The sequence below is a fragment of the Hyaena hyaena genome, unplaced genomic scaffold (genome assembly GCF_003009895.1).
Source record: "Hyaena hyaena isolate Hyena2069 unplaced genomic scaffold, ASM300989v1 scaffold_1611, whole genome shotgun sequence".
Classification (NCBI taxonomy): Eukaryota; Metazoa; Chordata; class Mammalia; order Carnivora; family Hyaenidae; genus Hyaena; species Hyaena hyaena.
This window is the reverse complement of record NW_024082244.1, coordinates 200168-223428: the sequence shown is the minus strand read 5'-3', so window position 1 is coordinate 223428 and position 23261 is coordinate 200168. Positions and strand designations below refer to the sequence as shown.

General features: G+C 39.2%; 1 protein-coding gene across 1 annotated transcript in view; it reads left to right on the top strand.

Moving 5' to 3' along the window:
* The first annotated feature begins 98 nt into the window (after window positions 1-98).
* Window positions 99-23261, top strand: part of CHRNA7 (cholinergic receptor nicotinic alpha 7 subunit) — a 115187-nt gene continuing 92024 nt past the window's right edge. The window contains exon 1 of the mRNA XM_039224344.1: window positions 99-551. Coding sequence (XP_039080275.1) covers window positions 99-551 — 453 coding nt within the window. The remainder of the gene's footprint in view (window positions 552-23261) is intronic.

The window sequence follows — 23261 nt, the reverse complement described above, 5'->3', positions numbered from 1 at the left end:
AGCCGAGCCGGGAGAGGCGGCTCTGCGGCCGCAGGCGCAGGCCCCGGCCGACTATCGAGACGCTGGGCGCGCCGGCGCCGGCAGCTCTGAGTCCCAACATGCGCCGGTCAGTGTGGCTGGCTCTGGCTGCGTCGCTCTTGCACGGTAAAGCCGCCGGGTCTCCTAGTCCTCTACTCCTCCTCCGCGGGATCCCGGGCGCATCCCGGCGGCTCAGTGCGCTCCGCGCCCGGGCCAGGTTTGGGGGCTCGCGCCAGCGAGGGACAGTGGGCGGCGCTGCCGGGGACTGTCCGGGGAGTGAGAGCCCGGTTCGTCTGGGTTGCTTGCTTTGGGAGGCGGGGGTCCGCGGGCAGGGGGCGTGGGGTGCACCTCCGCTGGCCTTCCCTGAGCAGCCCGCCGGGCTCTCCTCTCAAGTGTCCCTGCAAGGCGAGTTCCAGAGGAAGCTGTACAAGGAGCTGGTCAAGAACTACAACCCCTTGGAGAGGCCCGTGGCCAACGACTCGCAGCCACTCACCGTCTACTTCTCCCTGAGCCTCCTGCAGATCATGGACGTGGTGAGTCCCGGCGCCGGGCCGCAGGGTTTCCCTCTCGCCGCCTTGGCTCCTAGGGGTCGCGGAAGCATCAGGCGGCCAGGCGGCCAGGCGGGGTAACTTGCCTGGGACACGCTAGTTGGCTCATGGCGAGGCGGACCGCGTTCTGCTTCCGACCTGGGCCTGCCCTCTGCTTCGTACCTCAGTTTCCCCATCTGCTCTGTGCCTCAGTTTCCCCACCACCAAGGAGGAACCCCGTGAAGCCTGTTCCACTGCCCCAGCCACCTGTGCATGGGTACTTCAGTCCCACCTTTCCCTCAGCTTAGAAACTCAGGATGAAAGTATCCCCATCCTGAGCCAGAATCAGCAAGAATAGGGTACAAATGATCACACTTTAGTACTCCTTATGTTCTAAGTGTTAGCATGCAGTTCGTACCAATTTTGCCATCTCTAGACTTTGCTGCTGCCTGACGTAGGTATGTAGTTTCTTTGGGTAGGGGTTTGGCCTTGGGCTTTGCAGCTGGTTGATCTGTCCAGGGAGATGGCCAGCTGTGAGCATTTACATGCCCCTTGCCCTAATACCAATAATGGGCAATTTTCCCCCTTCTTACTGTCGAGAGTAGTGCTGGTAGCCCAGCTTTGAGTCCACACTCGAGATACACTTGTCTGTTCCTTCAGGTAGCTGCTCTCAGCCCATGGGATTCTTTCTTTGTGGGCTTATTAGTGCTCATTTTAGTTGACAAATCTGTATGATATGCGCAAGTTCTTTTTCTTTTGCTCTTCTAGACTTCTCTGCAGGTTCAGTTTTCATTGTCATATCTTTCATGCAATACAAATATTTTACAAAAGTTAAAACCCATTCATTATAAATGGGTTTCTGTGCGGAGTCTGTACAAAGCATTAGATTCTGTTCTGGGGCATCTGGGTGTAGGAGTGGGACATAGGCAGAGTGGTATTCAGGGAGGAAAGAGGTGTGTGAATGGCCTCAAGTTCCACACAGAAAGTGTGGAAAGAGCCACCAGAGAGGTTCAGATAAGTGGTGTAAGAAGACATGTGATATTTCATGATCTTACAAACAAAGAGTACCCACACTACCACACTGATGTATGTTGCGTCAGTTAACCTAGTTAGAATTTCCATGACGAATAGCTTCCTCTCCCATACTACACCTGTGTTAAATGTGCAATTTCTCCTACAGATATAACTATGCTTTAAAGTAATCAATGTATATGTGATGGCATGGTCAACTTATCATGAAAGACAAGTGTCATTGTACAGGTTACAAAAGAGCAAAAATTTACAGAGCATAGATTACAGGAGAGAGGAAAGGATGGAGAGATGGAGTTAGGGGAAGTGAGACTGAAAAAGAAGCTCTGGCATTGAATGAAGCCAGGTCAGAGAAATGTAAGTGCAGAGGCTTTGGGAGGGGTGCAGGTCTCTGGGTGTTTGGAGAGGCAAGTGCTTTACAGAGCAATTTCTCTGTTACTTTAAGAGGTTCAGGATTTGTATTTGGGAGCCTTGATGGGTTCTGGCTCTGTCAGTTTCTGGATGGTTGCTATTATGTAAGTTTGGTAAGTGATCTGAGCCTGTAATGTGCTGTTAATGAATTAGGATGATAGCATTTCATTGGTCACTGTGAGGAGCTAATGATGTGAAGGTACTTTGAGAGACCACAAAGCTATCACATGACTGTGGTGATTTTCATTAAAACATACCAAACCAAACAACACTCCCCACCCCATCCCCTACACACATGATAGAGAATCCAGTCAACACACTTCACAGTTGGTACATGATAGGCTGGGAAGGTGAAACCCACCTCTCACTATCCCATTTGCCCAGGATTGGCTCCAGCCAGCAAGATGGTCTCACCATGGGTATGCTCCACAGCTGCCTTTCTTGAGTGGTCCTTGTGCTGGCTGGATGGCATGTGAAGTTACAGTGGCTACTTAGCCAAGGTGTAGGAACGGTGAGCAAGTGAAGCTGTCCTCCTAAGGCTGGTTTCTCTTTGGAGAGAATAGCACTCACAGAGTAGCTGCAAGCTTTTTTCTGAGTGTGTTTGCCTCTTTAAGAGACCCTTAAGGAGTCAGGTTATACAAGGGATATGGGGGTCTTATGAGAGGTTTAGGCATAAGCTTGAGTTACACCACAATGTAACAAACATTTAAAACACAAATTTGTGTCAAGGTAGGAAATTTTTAAAAAAATAACAAAAACCATGACTACTGGGTATCATCATCATTACAGTATTAGAGAAACACATGTGAAGACAGCCATTAGCAGTGTGAGGTCATAGGAAGTTGGGAGGGGAAAAATCCTTGATCTCTCCTTGGCTGTCCAGCCATGAACATATTGAACTTCCTAGGCAGGCAATGCTTCGAGCTCATGGTGTGGTCTTGAGCAGATTTCTTTACCTCTTTAAGCCCTGTTTCTTCATTTGTATAATGAGAATAGTAATACCCACTTCACTGAGTTTCAAGAGGATTAAATAAGAAAAAAATGTTTGACATACACTAGTGATTCACTGAAGGTTTGCTTAATCTTAATTATGTAGCCACTCAACTCAGAGGTTGGGAAGTTGATCCCTAGAAAGGTGTGGTCACTTGTCCAAAGTTGCTCATTGGTTACAGGCAGGGATGCAAGGAAAAGCTACATCTAACTTGCAAGTTCTTTGCATCTCTTGTCTCCTTTAGAATTGGTAACTACTTTTGCAGAAAAGTTAGCTTAGTTTATTTAAACTGGCTGAACTGTAGCTGATTGAGTGTGACTGTCCTGAGATCCTAGGGGAAAAGGAAGTCTCTATAGCAGAAATAATGAAATATGCAAACATTTATATTCCCGTTGGAGTTGACTGCCTGGTTTTGAAACAGAGCCAGGACTCTCCAGCTGGAATATTAGCACCCTGGACAGAGACACAGTGGGTCTCATAAGGGATTCATGTAATAGTCTTGACTGTTTCAAGATTCTCTTTATAAATTTGGTAAGAGGGGTCATCTACACACGCTGGGCTGTTCTAGAGACCATTATCCCTCCCCCAAGTCTTGTTATTGTTACCCTTTTTTCCCAACAGAGATTTCCTGGCTGGGGTGATAGAGAGTTGGCATATGATGCTGCATATTTTATTTTCATGAAAGATCATTTATCTTTTTTACCAATTTATTCCACACACATTTACTGAGGTTGTTTTGTGAACTTTGCTTGAATCAGGGGATTCATAAATGAATAACGGATGGTTTCTACTTTTAAAACTCCTCACAATCTGGCTAGGAAGACTGACATGGAGATCCAAGACTATGACATGTGTAATTTTACATACATGCCTATACAAAGTGCTACAAATACACATAGGAGAAAACATTTATTTCCAGCTAGCATGGCTGGGAATGGTTTCAAAGCGGAGGTAGTTAGATTTCTAAAATTGAGTAGGAATTTGCCAGTTGAAGAAAGGAGAGACTTTCCAGGTGATGGGAACAGGGTGAGGAAAGACAGAGAGTTTGGTGGAGGGCAGCATACCTTCAGCAAGGTGGGTTCTATGAAGCAGTGGCTCCTGGTTAATCTTGGCTACAAGTTTTATTGTAAGACTTCTTAGGATATTGAATGACCTTATATTTATCAAGAACTTCTAAAAGAGGGGTATAGTATTGACCAAACTACTAATTTTTCTTTACAGACTCTTTTGTAAGAATTACCTTCTAGAAATACACCTTGCAGGGTGAAGGATAGGATTATTTTTTTTACAACTTATGAGTTGAGTTTGGAGACAGGAAGAGAATATAGTGTAACATGTCATGTATGCTTTTGCAGAGTTGATTTTGATTTTGCCCTAGTCTAGGTATCTCAGAGGGCATGAGGAGGCAATGGGCCAGGGGATTTGTGAAGCTGCAAGATCAGCTTGCCACAGCATGTTTTTCTAGAAATGGAAACAATCCAAACTGTGATATTTGTATTAAATCCAACAAGTATAATTTATAGATTAGAATGCAAAAAAAAGATGCGTACATTTTAAAGACAAAGCATGTGTTTTCAAAGGGATTGTTTTACCTGCTGCAGTCTGTTCTACCTATTTAATAGGCTTCTTGGTGAAGTGCTAGGTGTAGAGTGGGAAAGTGTGGTGGATTTTTAAGCAGAGGGAGGATGTAACCAGTTCTGTGTTTATTTAGATGGAGGATATTGAGGGCAGTATGTGTGTGGGATAGTTTGGAGAGAAGTGTAGGCAAGAGATGAAGAGGTCCCACACAATGTGGGAAAGTGAGAAGTGGACAGAATCCAGAAACACTTTAGATAGCCAATCTGTGATGTATAACTGTTTACGTAAACTTCATGTAGCTACACAGATAAATTTGTTATGTAAAAGTGCCTAAGTTATTCCTAAATGCATACTGTGACTCACGGCGTTTATTAATTTACTTTGTGGGCTTCTAACTGGGCTGTGAATGAGAGAAGACACAAGAAATCATTCTGAAGTGTGGAAATGCAGGGTTCTAAACTGCCAACAGTTTCCATAATATTTCTCCTTTATTTGTGCTGTTTAGTCATTCACCTGTATGCATATATCTTAGGGCCATTCTAAGTGTTGATTTGCATAAAATAAATGTGCACAGTTATGAAAGCCTGTCCAGAAGGCAAGGTATTTAAAATGATAATGTGAATCAACACATAATTATACACAATGTAAAACACATAATTATGCACAAATGATTTTTGGTATTTTATATATTTTACTTTTAGATTCAGCCTTTTAGAAGCATTAGTCACAAGACAGTAGAACTAAGTGGTCATGCATTTGGGGTTTGCAACGACCAGTGGCGGGCATGGTTGTGGAGCCTGATATCCTAAGGGCTTGTGTGTTATCTGACACATCCCCATTGGGGCCTTTGCTTTTGTCAGACTTAGGATTTTGCGTCTACTAGGCACTATTTAAAATGCTGTAACTCTAAACTTAATGTTATCAAATATTAACTGTAAAAATTGTACATCTTGAACATCATCTATGAAGACACCCCAAGGTACAAGTAAGTTCCAAATAATGTTTGTATACATGATATTTCTTAAAACTACACATGTAATATATATTTTCTGCAGGAAACAAACAAAGGAACAAAAAACCCTGAGGAAGGAAATCATCACCCAAGTCACCATTACTCAAGCCATTCTGGTGTAGTTCATGGTCTTTTTTCTCTGTGTTTACAGAGTGTGTAGAGAAATATATAAAAAAATAAAAATATAGGGGTTCCTAGGTAACTTAGTTGGTGAAACATCAGACTCTTGATTTTAGCTCATCATGATCTTATGGTTCGTGAATTTGAGCCCCACATCAGGCTTGGCACTGGAGATGGAGTCTGTTTAAGATAACCTCTCTTCCTCCCCTGCTTGTGCATGTACTGCATACATCCTCTCTCTGTAAAAAAAAAAAAATGGGGGCTCCTGGGTGGCTCAGTTGGTTAAGCATCTGACTCTTCTGTCCCTCCTCTCAAAAATAAACAAACTAAAAAAAAAGTGTATAACCCCATTATAGCACCTTAAACCATATTATCAGGTATTAAAGTGATGCAAAGAAAGCTCAGGGTCCCCCAACTTCTCCATCATATTAACTCTCCCCCAAATATGCTGCATAGTGAACAAATATGAGTTTTAAATAAAAATCAAATTCATTTTCCACTATCCTGCATTTCTCACCATTAGTGCATGATCAGTTTCTGTCCTTCTCTTTATTTTAGAAATCGTTTGAAAAGTGTATACTGAAATGATTCATGATGTTACTTTTAAATTACATGAAATGATTCATGATGTTTCTACACCTGGTTGCCTTTTATTTTGTCCCAATGCATGTGAAAAACTGTAGATATAATTTGAGGGTCCTGAGGATATGGTCTTTGTCCACTTTCATGTTTGTTTCTGGCCAACATCTGGGTCATGGCACCAGCACAAGAACAAACTGCCTTAATCCAGTTAGTCATTGAGAAGAGGAGGGTCTAGACTTCCATCCCTGTAAGGGCTGCTCTGGCTTTTGATTTTTGCTTATACATACCTGGATTTAAGATAGAGAATTTGATAGAGTCTTCTCTCTTTTCAGTGGACCTTGAACTCCTGTTTTGTTCCCCTCTCTCTCAAGTCCATCAAGATCTGCTTAATTTTTTTTTGTCTCTTAGTCATCGTATTTTTTTTAAACGTTGAGCACTTTATTTTTTTTAATTTTTTATAGTTTATTTTTGAGACAGAGAGACATAGAGGATGAGTGGGGGAGGGGTAGAGAAAGACACACACACACAGAATCTGAAACAGGCTCCAGGTTCTGAGCTGTCAGCATAGAACCGGATGCAGGGCTCGAACCCATGAACCGCGAGATCATGACCTGAGCCGAGGTCAGACACTCAACTGACTGAGCCACCCAGGCGCCCCTCTTAGGCATTGTTTTAGGAATCATCAAATGGCTCCCCAAAGGTGCTCCCAAACTCTATAATCTACTCAGGGCTTCCCTCTCCTTCTGTATCTTGATGCAGCCATTTCTCATTGCTCTATTAAGTTCTCTGGTATTTTTATGTATATGATCATTGCATTTTCCATTCTTTCTAATTGTTCTAACTGGAAGATTCATGAGAACTACTTTGTTCATCATTGATGGTAGCAGAATTGAAATTCTAAATTAAGGCATGTTTACAACTCACCTTTATAATTGATCCAGATTTATTATGGTAGAGATTTTATCCCTCTCAAACCTCTTTATGGCTTTGGACATAAATAAACATACAAATGCTTTAGCTTTATAGACTGAGGGTTATGGACACTTTTACTAAAGGAATCTTTCTTATAAATGTTGCTTTTCAGGTCTACCACTAAAGATATTCCCCAAAGGGTTCAGTTTTCTCAGAGCTCCTGATTCATCCCTGACATGCTGTTAAAGGAAGAGAAATCGTCTTGTTATGGAGGGATGCCAACCAAAATCTCTGTTCTCTTATTGATTTATTAGGATTAGGTAGTGTTTTACTCCTCAGAGAAGAGGAGAGTAATTTGGAACCTTCTAATAGCAATTCCCATGGCATTTATTTCAGTAATTTATTGAAAGTCAACATCTGCTATAAATCATTTTAGCAAAACCCAAAAAGGAATAACTTTCCCAAACCAAAGCTGTTGTAAAACAGTGGGTCTGTGGACCTATTTATGTGTATATAAATGCACACCACACATGCATGCATGCACACACATGTACATACACACACCTGTTATTCTTCTCTCTCCTTGTTGAATATTTTCTTTTGGTATCTCTAAATGAGATATCATATAATGGGCTTAAGTTTCCATGGAAAAAAGCTATAAGTTACAGAGAAAGCTAAGGAATCACAGCTCCCAGATTACCAGAATAATTGAATAAAACTAACATGAGATTAAAAAAGGAATTGTACAAAAGCCTGCATTCTAGGTTAAAAGTCACTGAAGGAGAATGGGCTGTGGGAAAGTCTTAGATGTGTGCCTGACTACAGGCCCCAGATCAGGTAGTAGATGAAGGAGCTGATCTATCCCAGTGACAGGTGGAAGTTGGTAAAGGGCGAATTATAACTGTCCTAGTTAACAAATGTCATCTGTGTGAGATGATTCTCAAAGTGGGAAATTTACTCTTGGATCATCGTAAAGATTCCTGGCTTGGGGTAAAAGAGGTAGTGTCTATATTCCAGGGAGAAGGCATAACAATAAAGTAAGAAAATTGTTTTTTTTCCCCTACTGAAAAACCATTAGCATGACACTGAGCACCACGGTTCAATTTTACCCTTCTCTGGAAATTTTACAATGGAATAACACAAGCACATAGTGTGTGTTCTTTTTGGATCTGGTTATTTTTGCTCAATTTTATTTTTGTGAGAGTACATTCAAGTTGTTGCCTGTTGTAATTTATACATTCTTATTGTATGAATATAACATTTGTTATTCTGTTGATGGATATTTGGATTTCAGCTTTTGTCTATTAAGAAGAACTCTGCCATGAATATTCTTATTGTACATGTCTTTTGTTGTACATGTGTATGCTTTTCTGCCTGTCTCATGTATATATGTATAGAAATGGACTCTTAGACTCATAAAGTGACACTATCTTTATGTTTTCCAAATGAAGCCAAGTTATTTATTTATTTATTTTTAAATGTTTATTTTATTTATTTTGAGAGAGAGACAGAGAGAGAGAGAGAGCAGGGAGGGGCAGAGAGAAAGAATCCCAAGCAAATTCCACGCTGTCAAGTGCAGAGCCTGAAATGGGGCTTGAACTCATGAATCCTGAGGTCATGACCAGAGCTGAAATCGAGAGCTAGCTACTTAACCCACTGGGCCACCCAGGTGCCCCCAAATGATTTTTTAAAATGGTTATATACCAATTAACCTTCTCACCAGCAGTGTATGAAAAAATTCTTGTTGCTCTACATACTTACTAACCCTTGGTATTTTTAGTCTTTTTCATTCATCATTCTGGCAGGTGGGGAGTAATACTTCTTTGTGATTTTATTTATTTATTTATTTACATGTTTATTTATTTATTCTGAGAAATAGAGAGAGAGAGAGAAGGAGACAGTATGAGTTGGGGAGGGGCAGAAAGAGGAGAGAAAGAGAATCCCAAGCAGGGTCAGTAGGGCTCTCAACACCATGAACCTTGAGATTATGACTGGAGCTGAGATCAAGAGTCTGACCTTACCTAGCTAAGCCACCCAGGCCTCCTTCTTTGTGATTTTAGGGCTTTTTTGTTTGTTTGTTTGTTTGCTTGTTTGTTTTTGTGAGAGAGAGAGAGAGAGGGAAGGAGGGAGGAAGAGAGAGAGAGCATGCAAGCGAGCAAGCAGGGGAGATGTAAAGAGAGAGGGAGAGAAAATCCCAAGAAGGCTCCCCAACGTCCGTGCAGAGCCCGATGTGAGGCTCCCAACTTACAAACCGAGAGATCATGACCGGAGCCAAAATCAAGAGTCAGATGCTTAACAGACTGAGCCTTTTAATTAGCAGTTCCCAGATTACCAGTGAAGTCAAGGACATTTTCATTTATTAATTTTCAGGTTGGTTATATTATTTTGAAAAGCATCTATTCATGTCTCTTCCCTGTTTTTATCTTGTTTTTGTTTGTTTTGTGTTGTTTTTCCTTATTGATTTGTCTGAGTTTTTCTATATTATGGATATGAGCCCTTAGGCACTTATATGCTTTTGCAAATATTCCCTCAGCCTCTTGGCTTGTTTTGTTTTGTTTTGTTTTGATCTTTTAATGTTTGTTCTTTCTGTCTTTGGTGAATCTTTAATTGAAGTATAACATACTTCTAGAGAGATGGTATCTTGATGAACAGCAATTCTCATTATAATGTGACCCAACTCATGAAACTTTTTTTCTATGTTTAATGCTTATTGTGTCCTATTTAAAAACTCTTTCTTTTTTCTCAACATAATTAAGATATTTTCCCTTAGAGGATTTTTGTGGTTGTTTTATTACCTTTTGTATTTTATGCACCATCTACCTAGAATTTCTTTTCAATTTAGTATAGCTTATTTTTTAATGTTTACTTATTTATTTGGAGAGAGAGAGAGATCGAGAGAGAGAGAGAGAGAGAAAGTAGGGTACTGGCAGAGAGAAAGGAAGAGAGAATCCCAAGCAGGGTCTGCACTGTCAGTGCAGAGCCCAATGTGGGGCTCCATCCCATGACCCATGAGATCATGATCTGAGCCAAAATCAAGAGTCAGATGCTTAACCGATTGAGCTTCCAGGTGCTTCTTAATTTAGTATAGTTGAAAGAGTATCACTTTTAAAGTAGTTTTGTGGAAATCTTGACTGATGATTAATTTATTTTGTTTTTCAAAGATAATTAAAGGATTGTTAGTATAATTGCTGTGTGATTGTTGAACTATATCACACATGGAAATTATGTTATCCACTGTCCGCTTTCAGATAGACATTTCAGTTATTTAATATGTGTATAATATGGATAAAATGTGTAGGCTGTGACATTTTGAAGTATTTAAACGTGTCAATATGACATAGAGGAGTTACAGAGCCAACAGTAAAGGACTTATAAAAAGCCCTAGCCCATAACCCCACATTTCCCATTGCTGTCCATTCCCCAGAGACCTCCATCAGCCTCTGTTTCTGGTTATGACTCTTGTTTTTATATCCCATTTATTATTCCTTGATTGATCAACTTTATCCATTTGCTATTGACTTCTTATTATGACAGGATATGAACTTGGCTTACTCACCACAGCTCCCCCCTTCTACTCTCATACCATTGTTGTCATTTTCACTGATCACTTTTATACCTTCAAAAGACAGCTCTTAAGACTTTTTGTCATTTCTGTTACCCATAATTGGGTTGCCCTCTCTGTAAGCACTCCAGTTTGGTCCCTACTTTTCTTTAACTCCTTCTGCATCCATGTTGGTAACCTTTACATTCTCTCTTGTAATCTTATTTAATTTCCCTGTAATTTGATTTCTAAGACTCAGCTCTGCCCTCCCCCAGAGGTGTAAACCATCTCATTAACAGTGTTTCTACATTTGCTATGCATTGAAATGTTAATAAATTAGATATATTGAGTTAAGTAAAATATCTTATTAAAGTTAATTTCACTTATATCTTTTTAAGTGTGGCCACTAGAAAATCTAAAAGTACATCTGTAGCTGACATTATACTTCTATTGGATGGCAGTGAATTACAGAATAAAGAAGCTAATATGACAAGAGATGCCCCTGAGGCAAAGCATCCAGCCCTTTGGCATTTAGGGGCCTCAAAAATTGTAACAGTCCTCGCTCAGGCCCTAAAACTAGAACTGACAGACACTAAATCCTGCCCTCAAATATAGCACTTCGACTAATGCTTCTCTTCCCTAATTTTAAAATACAAAAAGAATTATTTTTTTAATTTAATGTGTATTTATTTTTAAGAGAGTATGAGCGGGGGAGGAGCAGAGAGAGAGGGAGACACAGAATCTGAAGCAGGCTCCAGGCTCTGAGCTGTCAGCACAGAGTATGATGCGGGGCTCAAACTCATGAGCTGTAAGATCATGGCTTAAGCTGAAGTTGGATGCTCAACTGACTGAGCCACCCGGGTACCCCTAAAATACAAAAAGAATTCTAAGATGCTGACAAAAACTGAGGACTGATGGATGTGGGGGGGAGGGGGGGATGGGCATGAAGGAGGGCACTTTGGGGATGAGCACTGAGTGTTATGTAGAAACTAATTTGACAATAAACTATTTGTAAAAAAAAAAAAAAAAAAAGAATTCTAAGAATCAGAAGTAATTTTAGGAAGCTTGCCAAACAAACAAAGAGCAACAATAAACCGAAAGAAAAATAAATAAATGAATAAAATTAAAAGAAAGAGAATAAATTACCTTAAAAGTAGTAATATAATTCAGTTTAAAACAAATAAACTAAACAAATAAAGAAATGAACAATAACCCTCAACTGATACCCTCTGAGAAAGGTGATAAACTATATAATGAACAGAGAGAATAACAAAAGGAGGATCCACAAAATAAACAGCATGCCTAAAGTCTTGGAAACAGAAAGGTATGATCTGATTTGGTGAAGAGTATATAAAAAAAAGAAGAACAGGGGTGCCTGGGTGGCTCAGTTGGTTGAGCATCCAACTTCAGCTCAGTTCATGATCTCATGGTTCACCAGTTCAAGCCCCACATCTGGCTCTGAGCTGACAGCTCAGAGACGAGCCTGCTTCCGATTCTGTGTCTCTCTTTCTGCCCCTCCCCTGCTATGTTGTCTCTCTCTCAAAAATAAAAATAAGCTTAAATAAATTTTTAAAATAAAACATTAAGAAAAGAAGAAGAACATTAGAATTTGACACCAGGATCAGTAGACAACATATACACTCCACCCCACTGAATGGCACAGAAGCCACAGCATTGGACCCATACAGAAGGAAATACAGGCTCAGAAAAATGTCTTTGCAGAGAATACAGTTTACATTGTCACAAAATCATAGACTACTTTAAAAAAGTATAAATAAACAGCAGAATAAAATTACAGGGAAATTAAATATGATTACAAGAGAGATTGTAAAGGTTACCAACATGGACGCAAATGTGCTGAGTGTATTGTTTTCAAGAGTGGCTGCATCAGTTTGCATTCCAACTAGCAGTGCAAGAAGGTTCCCCTTTCTCTGCATCCTTACTAACACCTGATGCTTCTTGATGTTTTTTTCTTGTATTCTTGAGCTTAGCCATTATGATTGATAATGAGGTAATATTTCATTGTAGTTTTGATTTGCATTTACCTTACAATCAGTGATGTTGAGCATCTTTTCATGTGTCTGTTGGCCATCTGGATGTCATCTTTGGAAAAATGCCTATTCATGTCTTCTGCCCATTTTTTAATTGGATTATTTTTTTGTTGTTGTTTCAGTTCTTTATGCATTTTGGATACTAACCCTTTGTCAGGTATGTCATTTGCAAATATCTTCTTTTTTAAATATAATTTATTGTCAAATTGGCTTCCATATAACACCCAGTGCTCATCCCAACAAGTGTCCTCCTCAATGCCTATCACCCACTTCTATTCTGTTGGTTGCCTTTCAGTTTTGTTGATTCCTTCACTCTGCAGAAACTTTTTAATTTGATGAAGGCCCATTAGTTTATTTTTGCTTTACTTTTTCTTGCCTCTGGAGAAATATATAGTGAGAGGTTGCTCTTACTGAGGTCACAGAGGTTGCTGCCTGTGTTCTCCTCTAGGATTTTGATGGTTTCCTGTATCACATTTAGGTTTTTCATCCATTTTGAATTTATATTTGTGTTTGGTATAGGAAAGTGGTCCAGTTTCATTCTTCTGCATGTCACTGTCCAGTTTTCCCAACACCATTTGTTGAAGAGACTGTCTTTTTCCCATTCAATATATTTTCCTGTTTTGTCAAAGATTAATTGACCATATAATCATGGGTTTATTTTTGGGTTTTCTATTCTGTTCCATTGATCGATGTGTCTGTTTTTATGAACTGGCCAAAGATTTAAAACTACTTAGTAAAATCCTCAACATTTAAAAACATCTTTAAAAAATAAAACCTTTTATTTTATTAAAAAACTTTTTATTTTATTAGATAAATTTGGCTTTGAGTCTTCCCTGTTTTTTATACTAATAGTCATGTATTTTATTGCTCCACAATACTACATCAAGGGCTTTTTTTTCTCAAAGGCGTTAGGCCAGGGGGTGGCATGTGCTGACTTTTTAGGGTCCCAGGAATGGTAGAGGTTTTTAAAGCAGCCATCTGTAAACTGGAGCAGAACTGGAATATGGTCCACAGCCACAGGGAGTTTCTTCTTAGCTCATTTACCTCAGAGGGAGTAAGGGCAGTTGGACCCTTCATCTTCTTCCCATGTAAGGAGCAATTAATGTAACAGGCATGGTCTTGGATGATCCTTTGTCAGTAACCCATCGGTGTGTATTAAAACATCAGCATACAGATGGCACCTTCATTGTTTATGACATTGATTATGGGCAGTGGATTCCATGAAAATCTGAAAGGGAATATTCATGACAGGAAATGTGTTTCCTTTCCAGTAGTGGTTTGCACCAGCAGGGAGCAGCTGGTCACTGAAGTCTCTTCACAAATCATCTTTCCACTGGCTTCCTGCATTTTTCTGAATGTTATTTTAAAAGCACACTAGATTAGGGAGAAATGCTTATAAAATGATTGAAACTTAATCTCAAACAGAGAAAATGAATAGCAAAATGGAATACATGGTGTAGCTTTGTGTAGATGGGAAAGATTGCACTGATTTCAGAAACCTATTCTTTTGAAGGAAAATAAGTGTCCTTCTGACATTATCATTGTATCTGCCGGGAAATCTGAAAAGGGCTGTGGGTATGTGGGTATGACCTGAGGTGGTGGGATTCAGGGTCTGGTTCCCCTACCTATAGGTAGCTTTGGTGGTTTGACTTTGGGTATATATCTCAATGTCTGTATTTTAAAAGAGCTTTAAATGTCATCATCTGTATGTATATAACTTTAAAGTTTCAAACGCTGTCACACACCTTATTTTTGTCTCTTCAGTAATCATGTGAACTATGTATTATATTACTATAATCATTCTTGTTTAGGCAGAGAAACAAGGAACAAACTTTGGGGTTTGAAGCCAGGTCTTCTTCCTATTTTTTTTTGTTTGGGGATTTTTAAATAATATATTATGCAGTATTGAATAGTTTTAAATAGGTGACCAATGAGATTTTATTATCATGTTGAATTATTCTGGGTGGTATTTGATATGTTTTATTTCATTGCAGTAATTTTTTCTAAGTGCTCAAATTGTCAGGTTACTGCCTGTGTCTTTTTGGCATGGTTTCTATGACCATGGATATATTCTCTCTTTATACCACAAAATAAAATGAGGTGTCCCAAGCTTATTGTGTATCTCCCACTCCAGACCTTAATCCTCTTTTATCAAGAAGCCTGTCAGTGGGAAATTGTGTTTGGAAATAACTGATTGACAGTAGGTAATAGAATAAATTCTAACTTGGGTCTACTATATATCCCAGAAAGAGATAGCTGAGCAAATGGGAAGAATAATAAAGAAATGATTTAAAGAAAAAAAAATCTTCTAGAGTTCAAGGAAAACATGAACACTTAGATGAAAAAGACACACTGAGTACTTCAGTTTTAACACACTAAGTACAGAAAAAGAAAATCTTTAATTTGTTCGGAACAGAAAAATAATCATTTTGCCAAAGGATGATTGCCAAAATGACATCTGTCATCTTAGGAGGAAACCTGGGATTTGAGAAGACAGTGGGCTATAATGTAAAAACTTAGATGAGAAACTGATTATTATCCCCCAAATCTCTACAAAGTCAAGTAGAAAAACAACAAAAAAAATCAAATATGCAAGGATTCAAGGTTTACCACCCCAAAATTATCTAAAAGAATTGCTATCCAGTGCATTCTAGTTATGCAAAAACAAAAAACAGACCTTAACCCAACCTTTATAGGTGGGGTATAAGAAATACAAGAAGGCAGAGATATAAACAAAAAAATCTCACTAAGCCTAACTAAAGTGTCAGGCAACAACAATCCCTGAAATGTTATTAGCAGTCTATAACCCAGAACTCTCTTTTACTTTCTCGATGTATATATAAATGAAAATAGTGTTTTCAAAATTTTTAAATAAGCACTATAAGAAAATTTAAAAATTTTCAAACCTCGGGGGCACCTGAGTGGCTCAGTCAGTTAAGCGACCGACTTCAGCTCAGGTCATGATCTTGCAGTTTGTGGGTTTGAGCCCCATGTTGGGCTCTGTGCTGACAGCCAGCTCAGAGCCCGGAGCCCTTTTCAGATTCTGTATCTCTCCCTCTCTCTGACCCTGCCCGTCTCACGCTGCCTCTCTCTCTATCTCTCTCTCTCTCTGAAATAAATAAAACATTAAAAATTAAAAAAAAATTCAAACCTTGAAGGGGAAAAATGAAGTAAAGAAACTTGAATATTCCAGTAATATATGCAAATGGTTACAAGAAACGTGGCAAAAACAGTGTGGTGAAAAGAGCAACACATTTTGATGACAGAAACAAGCCCAGTCTTACATATAATCACTACTGTGAAGTGGGTAGATATACCTTTAAAAATGGTAAGCCCAGATTCATTTAAAAAAAATAATGTTTTATATATTTCTGAGAGAGAGAGAGAGAGAGAGAGAGAGAGAATGAGCATGGGAGGGTCAGAGAGAGAGAGAGACACAGCATCTGAAGCAGGCTCCAGGCTCTGAGCTGTCAGCACAGAACCCGACACGGGGCTCGAACCCACAAACAGTGAGATCTTGACCTGAGCGGAAGTCAGACACTTAACCGACTGAGCCACCCAGGCGCCCCGCCCAGATTCATTTTTAAAAGTTCTAGCTAGATGCCACTTTCAAATTAATTTCAAATTAATCAAATCATGCCACTTTTACATTAAAACTACTCAGATACCAATAGATAAATATTAGATGGGAAAATGCTGCAACAGGGAGATATTAACAGTGGACTGACTAATGGAGGCTCACTGTGATGGTTGATTTTATGTGTCAGCTTGACTGGGTAAGGAACACTTAGGTAACTAGTAAAACATTATTTCTAGGGGTGTATGTGAGGATGTTTCTGGAAGAGATTAGCATTTGAATTTATAGACTGAGTAAAGAACATCACTTTCGGGGCGCCTGGGTGGCTTAGTCGGTTAAGTGTCCGACTTTCGCTTAGGTCATGATCTCGCGGTTCCTGGGTTTGGGCCCCGCGTCGGGCTCTGTGCTGACTGCCGGCTCAGAGCCTGGATCCTGTTTCAGTCTGTGACTCCCTCTCTCTCTGACCCTTCCCTGCTCATACTGTCTCTCTCTCACTCTCTCTCCTAGAAATAAATAAAACATTAAAAAAAAAAAAGAATATCACTTTCATCCATGCTACTGAGCATCAACCAATTCATTGAGGACCCTAATGGAACAAAGAGGCAGATGAAGGGTGAAGTTGTTCTTATATGTGAACTGGGACATCCACTTTCTGCCCATGGACATCAGTGCTTCTGGTTAATGGGTTTTCTAGCTTCACAGTTCTGGAAGGGCTTATACTGTGGGCCCCCTAGTTCTTGGGCTTTTGGACTCAGACTCATGCTGAATTACACCACTAGCTTTCCTGGTTCTCCAGCTTGCAAACAGCAGGTCATTGGACCTTTCAGCCTTTGTAGTTGTGTAAGCCAATTCCTATAGTAAATTTCCTCAGTGTGTGTGTGTGTGTGTGTGTGTATCCTATAGTTTATGGTTTTTTAGGGGACCGCTGACTAATACACTCATCAAGGGAGGCCATCTGCAACTGGCCTGGGAGGGGAAGTGTCTTCAGTAAAGTGTGAAGGCATTGAAGCAGGTATCAAAGTCCAGAGGCAGGACAGAGCATACATATCAAGGGGCGATGGCAGAGCTGTATACCCTGAGTTGCATTGTGTGCCTTGAGGGCTCTGGATCCCCACTGTGAATTATAAGATCAGAGGGATGACAGCAATAGCCATTGTCAGTGCCTGGCTCTGCATTTAGTCCTTGCTGCAGCCCTGGCATATGTACTGCTATTCACTGTATTTTGTTATTTGGACTCCAAAGTTGGTGTGAGTTCATGGTAATTGTAAAAGTAGAGCCGCCATGTCCTGAGAAACTACAAGTGGCGTACAAGCCATTGAGAGCTCAGCAGCCCCTGCATCAGTAGTCATACAGTGGATTGCTCCTACTCCATCCTTCACCTAGTCCAGACCAGAAGCAAAGTCAAGGCAAGAGACAAGGGAGGAAAATTGTCCAGGCACTTATCCTGCCTGCAAAAAGCAGTCTGAGATGGTTCATGGCCTAGTTCAAATGACATTTCTATAAAGAGATTTCCTGGTCTCTTTTAGTTAGAATTAATCTTTTTCCCTTTGGTGATATCAAAACACTTCACTTATGTATAAACTGCTACTAGGCAGGTTCAGAGAGATACACAAGATTTGAGATCATAATAAGAGAGTTTAAAACTGAACTCAGGGGTGCCTGGGTGGCTCAGACACTTAAGTGTCCAACTCTTGATTTTGGCTCAGGTCATTATCTCACAGTAGTGAGTTCAAGCCCCACCTTGGGCTCCACTCTAGGCATGGAGCCTGCCTAAGTTTCTCTCTCCCTCTGCCCCTTCTCCCCTTCCTCCAAATCAATCAATCAATCTGAGCTCAAACCCTCCTAAGTTGTGTGAGCTTGGTAATGCTCTTGGATCCTCTTGGATCCTTTTCCTTAAAATAATAATACTTACTGTGATAATGTCACAGTACTGTTGTAGGTGGTGATACTTTTTAAAAATTTGTATTTTTGTTAATATAATTCTTGCACATAAATTAAGCACTAAAATAGATCTCTATGGCTAATTTATATACCTGCCTCCATTTACATTTCCCAGACACAACTGCTTTCATTTCTTAGCTGTTTCTTTGAGATTTATATCTATATCTCTAAATGAAATGCTTGTAAAAACCACTACCTTTTGGTTTAGAGTTATGTTCAATATCTAAGGACTTCCCAATGCAGAAGTGAAGATTTATTTCTCCATTCATACCCCACCACCAAACATGTAATACACTTTCCTTATTCTTCCCATTTTCTCTCCATGGAATTATATCATTTTCAGTTAAGTTAATATACAGTATTAAACGTAATTATGAAATTACTATTCACATTTGAGCCATGTAGTAGACTATGATTATATTTATTTTCTAGCATTATTTTTTATTTTCCTCAAAGCTAATGTTATTATCTATTTCCAGTTGTTGAATTTCTCATGTAAAATCACTGTTCCATCCCTAAACGTTTTAGTAGAAGTATAAATTGTTCTTCCTTTGTTCAGACACAGGTAGTTTTTTATTTTTCAGTTTCTTGGAGACATATCTTTTGAAGCATTTTGTCTTCCTATTTGAAAGTAAATTGGTTGTTCCCTAGGTCTGCTGCACAGCTGTCAAACTAGTATTTTCTTTTACTATTGGGTTCTGTCAACAAGTCTCAGATACCACTGGGTGTCCTACAATTCAATTCAATTCTCACCCCAACTACCCATAGTTAGTATCAGATCTGACAAGATAAAGGCACAGAATCCAGCAAGACTGCTCTTCCTTCAGATGCCAGCCACAAATGGGGTCTCTAGGCTATCAGCCAGGACTTTTCAATACCCCTCAGGTTTAATAATTCCCTAGAACAATACACACAACTCAGGAAAATGCTATACTTTCAATGATTGTTTTATTATAAAGGATGTAAAGGAGTAGCCAGATAAAGCAGCATGTAGGGCAAGGTCTAGGAGGGTCCCAAGCACAGAAGCAAGATCATGCCACCCTACCTGTGCACCAACCAGGAAGCTCTTCCAATATTTGTTGTCTAGAATTTTTAATGAAATTCCATTTTGTAGGCACACTTGATTAAATTATTGGCCACATTATTAAACTCAATTTCCAGCATCTCTTCCTCATCCTCCTGGAAGGTTGAGCTGAAAGTCCCAGTCCTTTAATCTCATCTAGGGTTTTTCTGATGATCAGCCTCCATCCTGAAGCCTTTAAGGGAATCCCCTGCTTTTGCCTTAAGTACTTCATTAGCATAATGAAATCATTCTTATCATTCAGGGAATTCTGAGAATCTAAAACTCTGTAATTTCAGGAACATGGAACAAAGATTGTGTGTGTGTGTGTGTGTGTGTGTTTGTGTGTGTTATTTTTTACTATGCCACAGCTATCAAGTAGAGGAATTCTGTTGCTTATTCTCTAGTTATATCCTTTTTTAGGAAATCATGATGTCTTACTATGTTTGTGTTCTGATTCTGTTGGATGGTGACCATCAGTAGAAGTGCGAGAAAAGGGACCATAGAAGAATATGCTTATATGAAGCAAGGTTTTTTGTGACTTTATTTTTTTCTTGTACTCCATAGTTTGGCTGGGAATAAGCTAAATAATGCTCCCTCAGAATTTTGTTGTTCTTTCGTCTACTATCTTCCAGTGTTTCAGTTTCCAAGAGCTCTGTTTTGCATTCTGAATGTTCCTTGTTGGTAGTGTCTGCTTCTTGTAGAAACTTGTTCTTCTTACATTAATGCCATAGCTTCTCTTCCATCTCTGAAGTTATTTTTTTTTGGGGTTTTGAAAGTTTTCATCTGCTCCTCATATTGTCTGTATCTTCAGAGTCTCTTTATCCCTTCCTTATTTTGGTCTCTGTTTTTCATGTTAGAGGCTTTCCCACAATGAGACCATCTTTCGTAAAAAGTGGTATTTGTGTGTATCCATGGATATCTTGGTGCTAGGGAAGTCAAGTAAGTACTCCTAACCCCACATAACCCCACATCTGTTTTCAGTATGTTACTACAGTTGAAATTTTGTGTCTCATACAGAGTCCGGAGAGTAAACTTCTAATATTCTACCAGCTCAGGCAGGAGCAATTCCTAGATGTGAATGTGAGTATGTTGGGGCATTTAAATGATTTTTATACATGCTTTGTCCCAGTCCTCCTGTTTTAACCCCATCTACACTTTTAGGTTTAGCTCCTCCCTTTTTTTTTTCTCCCTTTTTTTTTTTTAATGTTTTATTTATTTCTAGGAGAGAGAGAGAGAGAGTGTGTGAGCAGGGGAGGGTCAGAGAGAGAGGGAGTCACAGACTGAAACCAGCTCCAGGCTCTGAGCTGGCAGTCAGCACAGAGCCCGACGTGGGGCCCGAACCCACGAACCGCGAGATCGTGACCTAAGCGAAAGTCGGACGCTTCACCGACTAAGCCACCCAGGCGCCCCTAGCTCCTCCCTTTAATTTGTGACTTTTTCTGGGTTCTGTCTCAGCTTCCTCTTTGTTGACTTAGATTTGTACTTTGCAGACTCTGACAAGTCATCATCATTTCTTGTCCACTTATGTTTCAGATTCTAAGCTGTTTATGTTTTGTATCCTTTTACCTTTCATATTTGTCTTTTATTGTAAATATGAATTTATGTCTTGACACATTACTTTAATATTTTTTTCTTATTTGGGAAGAAGAAGATGCATGCTTATGTCAAAATTGCATTTTTAATAGGAATTTTATAAATGGTGGTACTGAACCAGAACTATGTGCCAGAGCCCTATGAAGAACTTTGTCAAAAGGAGTGCCTGAAGGATATAAGTGAAAATGTAGATTAAGGAACTCCTGAAAATCCTCTCCTCCACAAAATCAAGAAGAAACCTGAAAATTTTTTTATAAAAACTTCTTAAAAATTTTTTGGAAATTAACCAAAGGCTTGTAAAAGTCTGAGGGAACATTTATTAAAGAAAATCTACTGAACCCTGGTAAGAAGAATGAGCTTTATAACCTGCCCTGTTTCCTTACCCATATTCCCAGCTGCCCAGGAACCTAGAAACCTACAATGTGCAATCATGTAGAAAGCCATCAGCTTACTAGCACAGAAGGGAACAGAACAGCATTAGGGTTCCTTAAAAGTCTCATTGTCAGAGAATGGTCATTATTTGACCTGTCTGGTGATTCTTTAGAAAACACTACTTGCAAACCTATCTTTAGTAGACCTTATCCAGATTTTTACAGTCCATAAAACCTTTTGCCTGGGAGCATTTGTTGAAAAAAAAACGTTTTCCCTATGACTCTCATTTCTATATCATATATCAATAATTGTAAAATGGGAGTCCTAGATGGAGGGAAGATAAAGGGGAAGAAAGAATATTTAAAGATGTAATGGAGTCAAAGGGGCACATGCACCCCAGTGTTTATAGCAGCACTATCAACAATAGCCAAAGTATGGTAAGAGCCCGAATGTCCATTGATGGATAAATGGATAAAGATGTGGTATACACACACACACACACACACACACACACACACACACACACACACACACACAATGGAGTATTACTCAGCAACCAAAAAGAATGAACTCTTGTCATTTGCAACTATGTGGATGGAACTAGAGGGTATTATGCTAAGTGAAATTAGTCAGAGAAAGACGAATACCATAGGACTCAACTCATATGAGGACTTTAAGACACAGAACAGATGAACATAAGGGAAGGGAAGCAAAAATAATGTAAAAACAGGGAGGGAGACAAACCATAAGAGACTCTTAAATATGGAGAAAAAACAGAGGGTTACTGGAGGGGTTATGGGAAGGGGGGATGGACTAAATGGGTAAGGGGCATTAAGTAATCTACTCCTGAAATCACTGTTGCACTGTATGCTAACTAACTTGGATGTAAATTAAAAATATAAATTAGGGGCTCCTGGGTGGCTCAGTTGGTTGGGCATCTGACTTCAGCTCAGGTCATGATCTCACAGATTGTGAATTTGAGCCCCGCGTTGGGCTCTGTGCTGACAGCTTAGAGCCTGGAGCCTGCTTCCCATTCTGTGTCTCCCTCACTCTCTGCCCCTCCCCTGCTCACACTCTGTCTCTCTCTCCTTAAAAAAATATATATATATATACATATATATATAAAAATTAAAAATATACATAAAAATATAATGGACGAAAACTCCCCAAGTTTGATAAAAAATAAAACATTAATCTAGATATCCAAAAAGCTCACTGAGCTAGAATATCAACACTTCATAACTGATAAGTGAATGGATACAGAATATGTGATAAATGGAATGATATTTAGCCATAAAAAAAATATGACATCTTGCCATTTGGAACAATGTAGATGGAGCCAGAGAGTATAATGCTAAGTGAGTTAAATCAGTCAGAGAAAGACAAATATCATGTGATTCCATTCATATCTGGAACTTAAGAAATGAAACAAATGAACAAAGGAGAGGGAGAGAGAGAGACACCAAGAAACTGACTAATAATTAGAAGTGATTAGGTGATGGAAGTTAAGGAGTACACTTGTCATGATGAGTACTAAGTAGTGTGCAATTGTTGAATCAATATATAGAACTGTGTTAACTAACTGGAATTAAAATTAAAAATTGAAAAAGAAACCTTCATAATCAAACTATTGAATGCCAAATACAGAAAGAATCTTGAAAATAGAATGCAAAGAATCCTCAGAGTAACAGCTGATTTGTCTATACAAATCATAGGCTAGAAAGCAGTAGGATGTCTTATTCAAGATGCTGAAAAAAAAAAGATTCAACTAAGAATTCTAAATACAGCAAAATTATCTTTCAAAAATGAAGGAGAAAATATCTTTTCAGATTTTAAAATTCCACATCATTTTGTAAATATATATGGTGATGGATGTTAACTAGAATTATTGTAGTGATCATTTTACAATATATGCAAATATATTTATCATTATGTTTTATGCT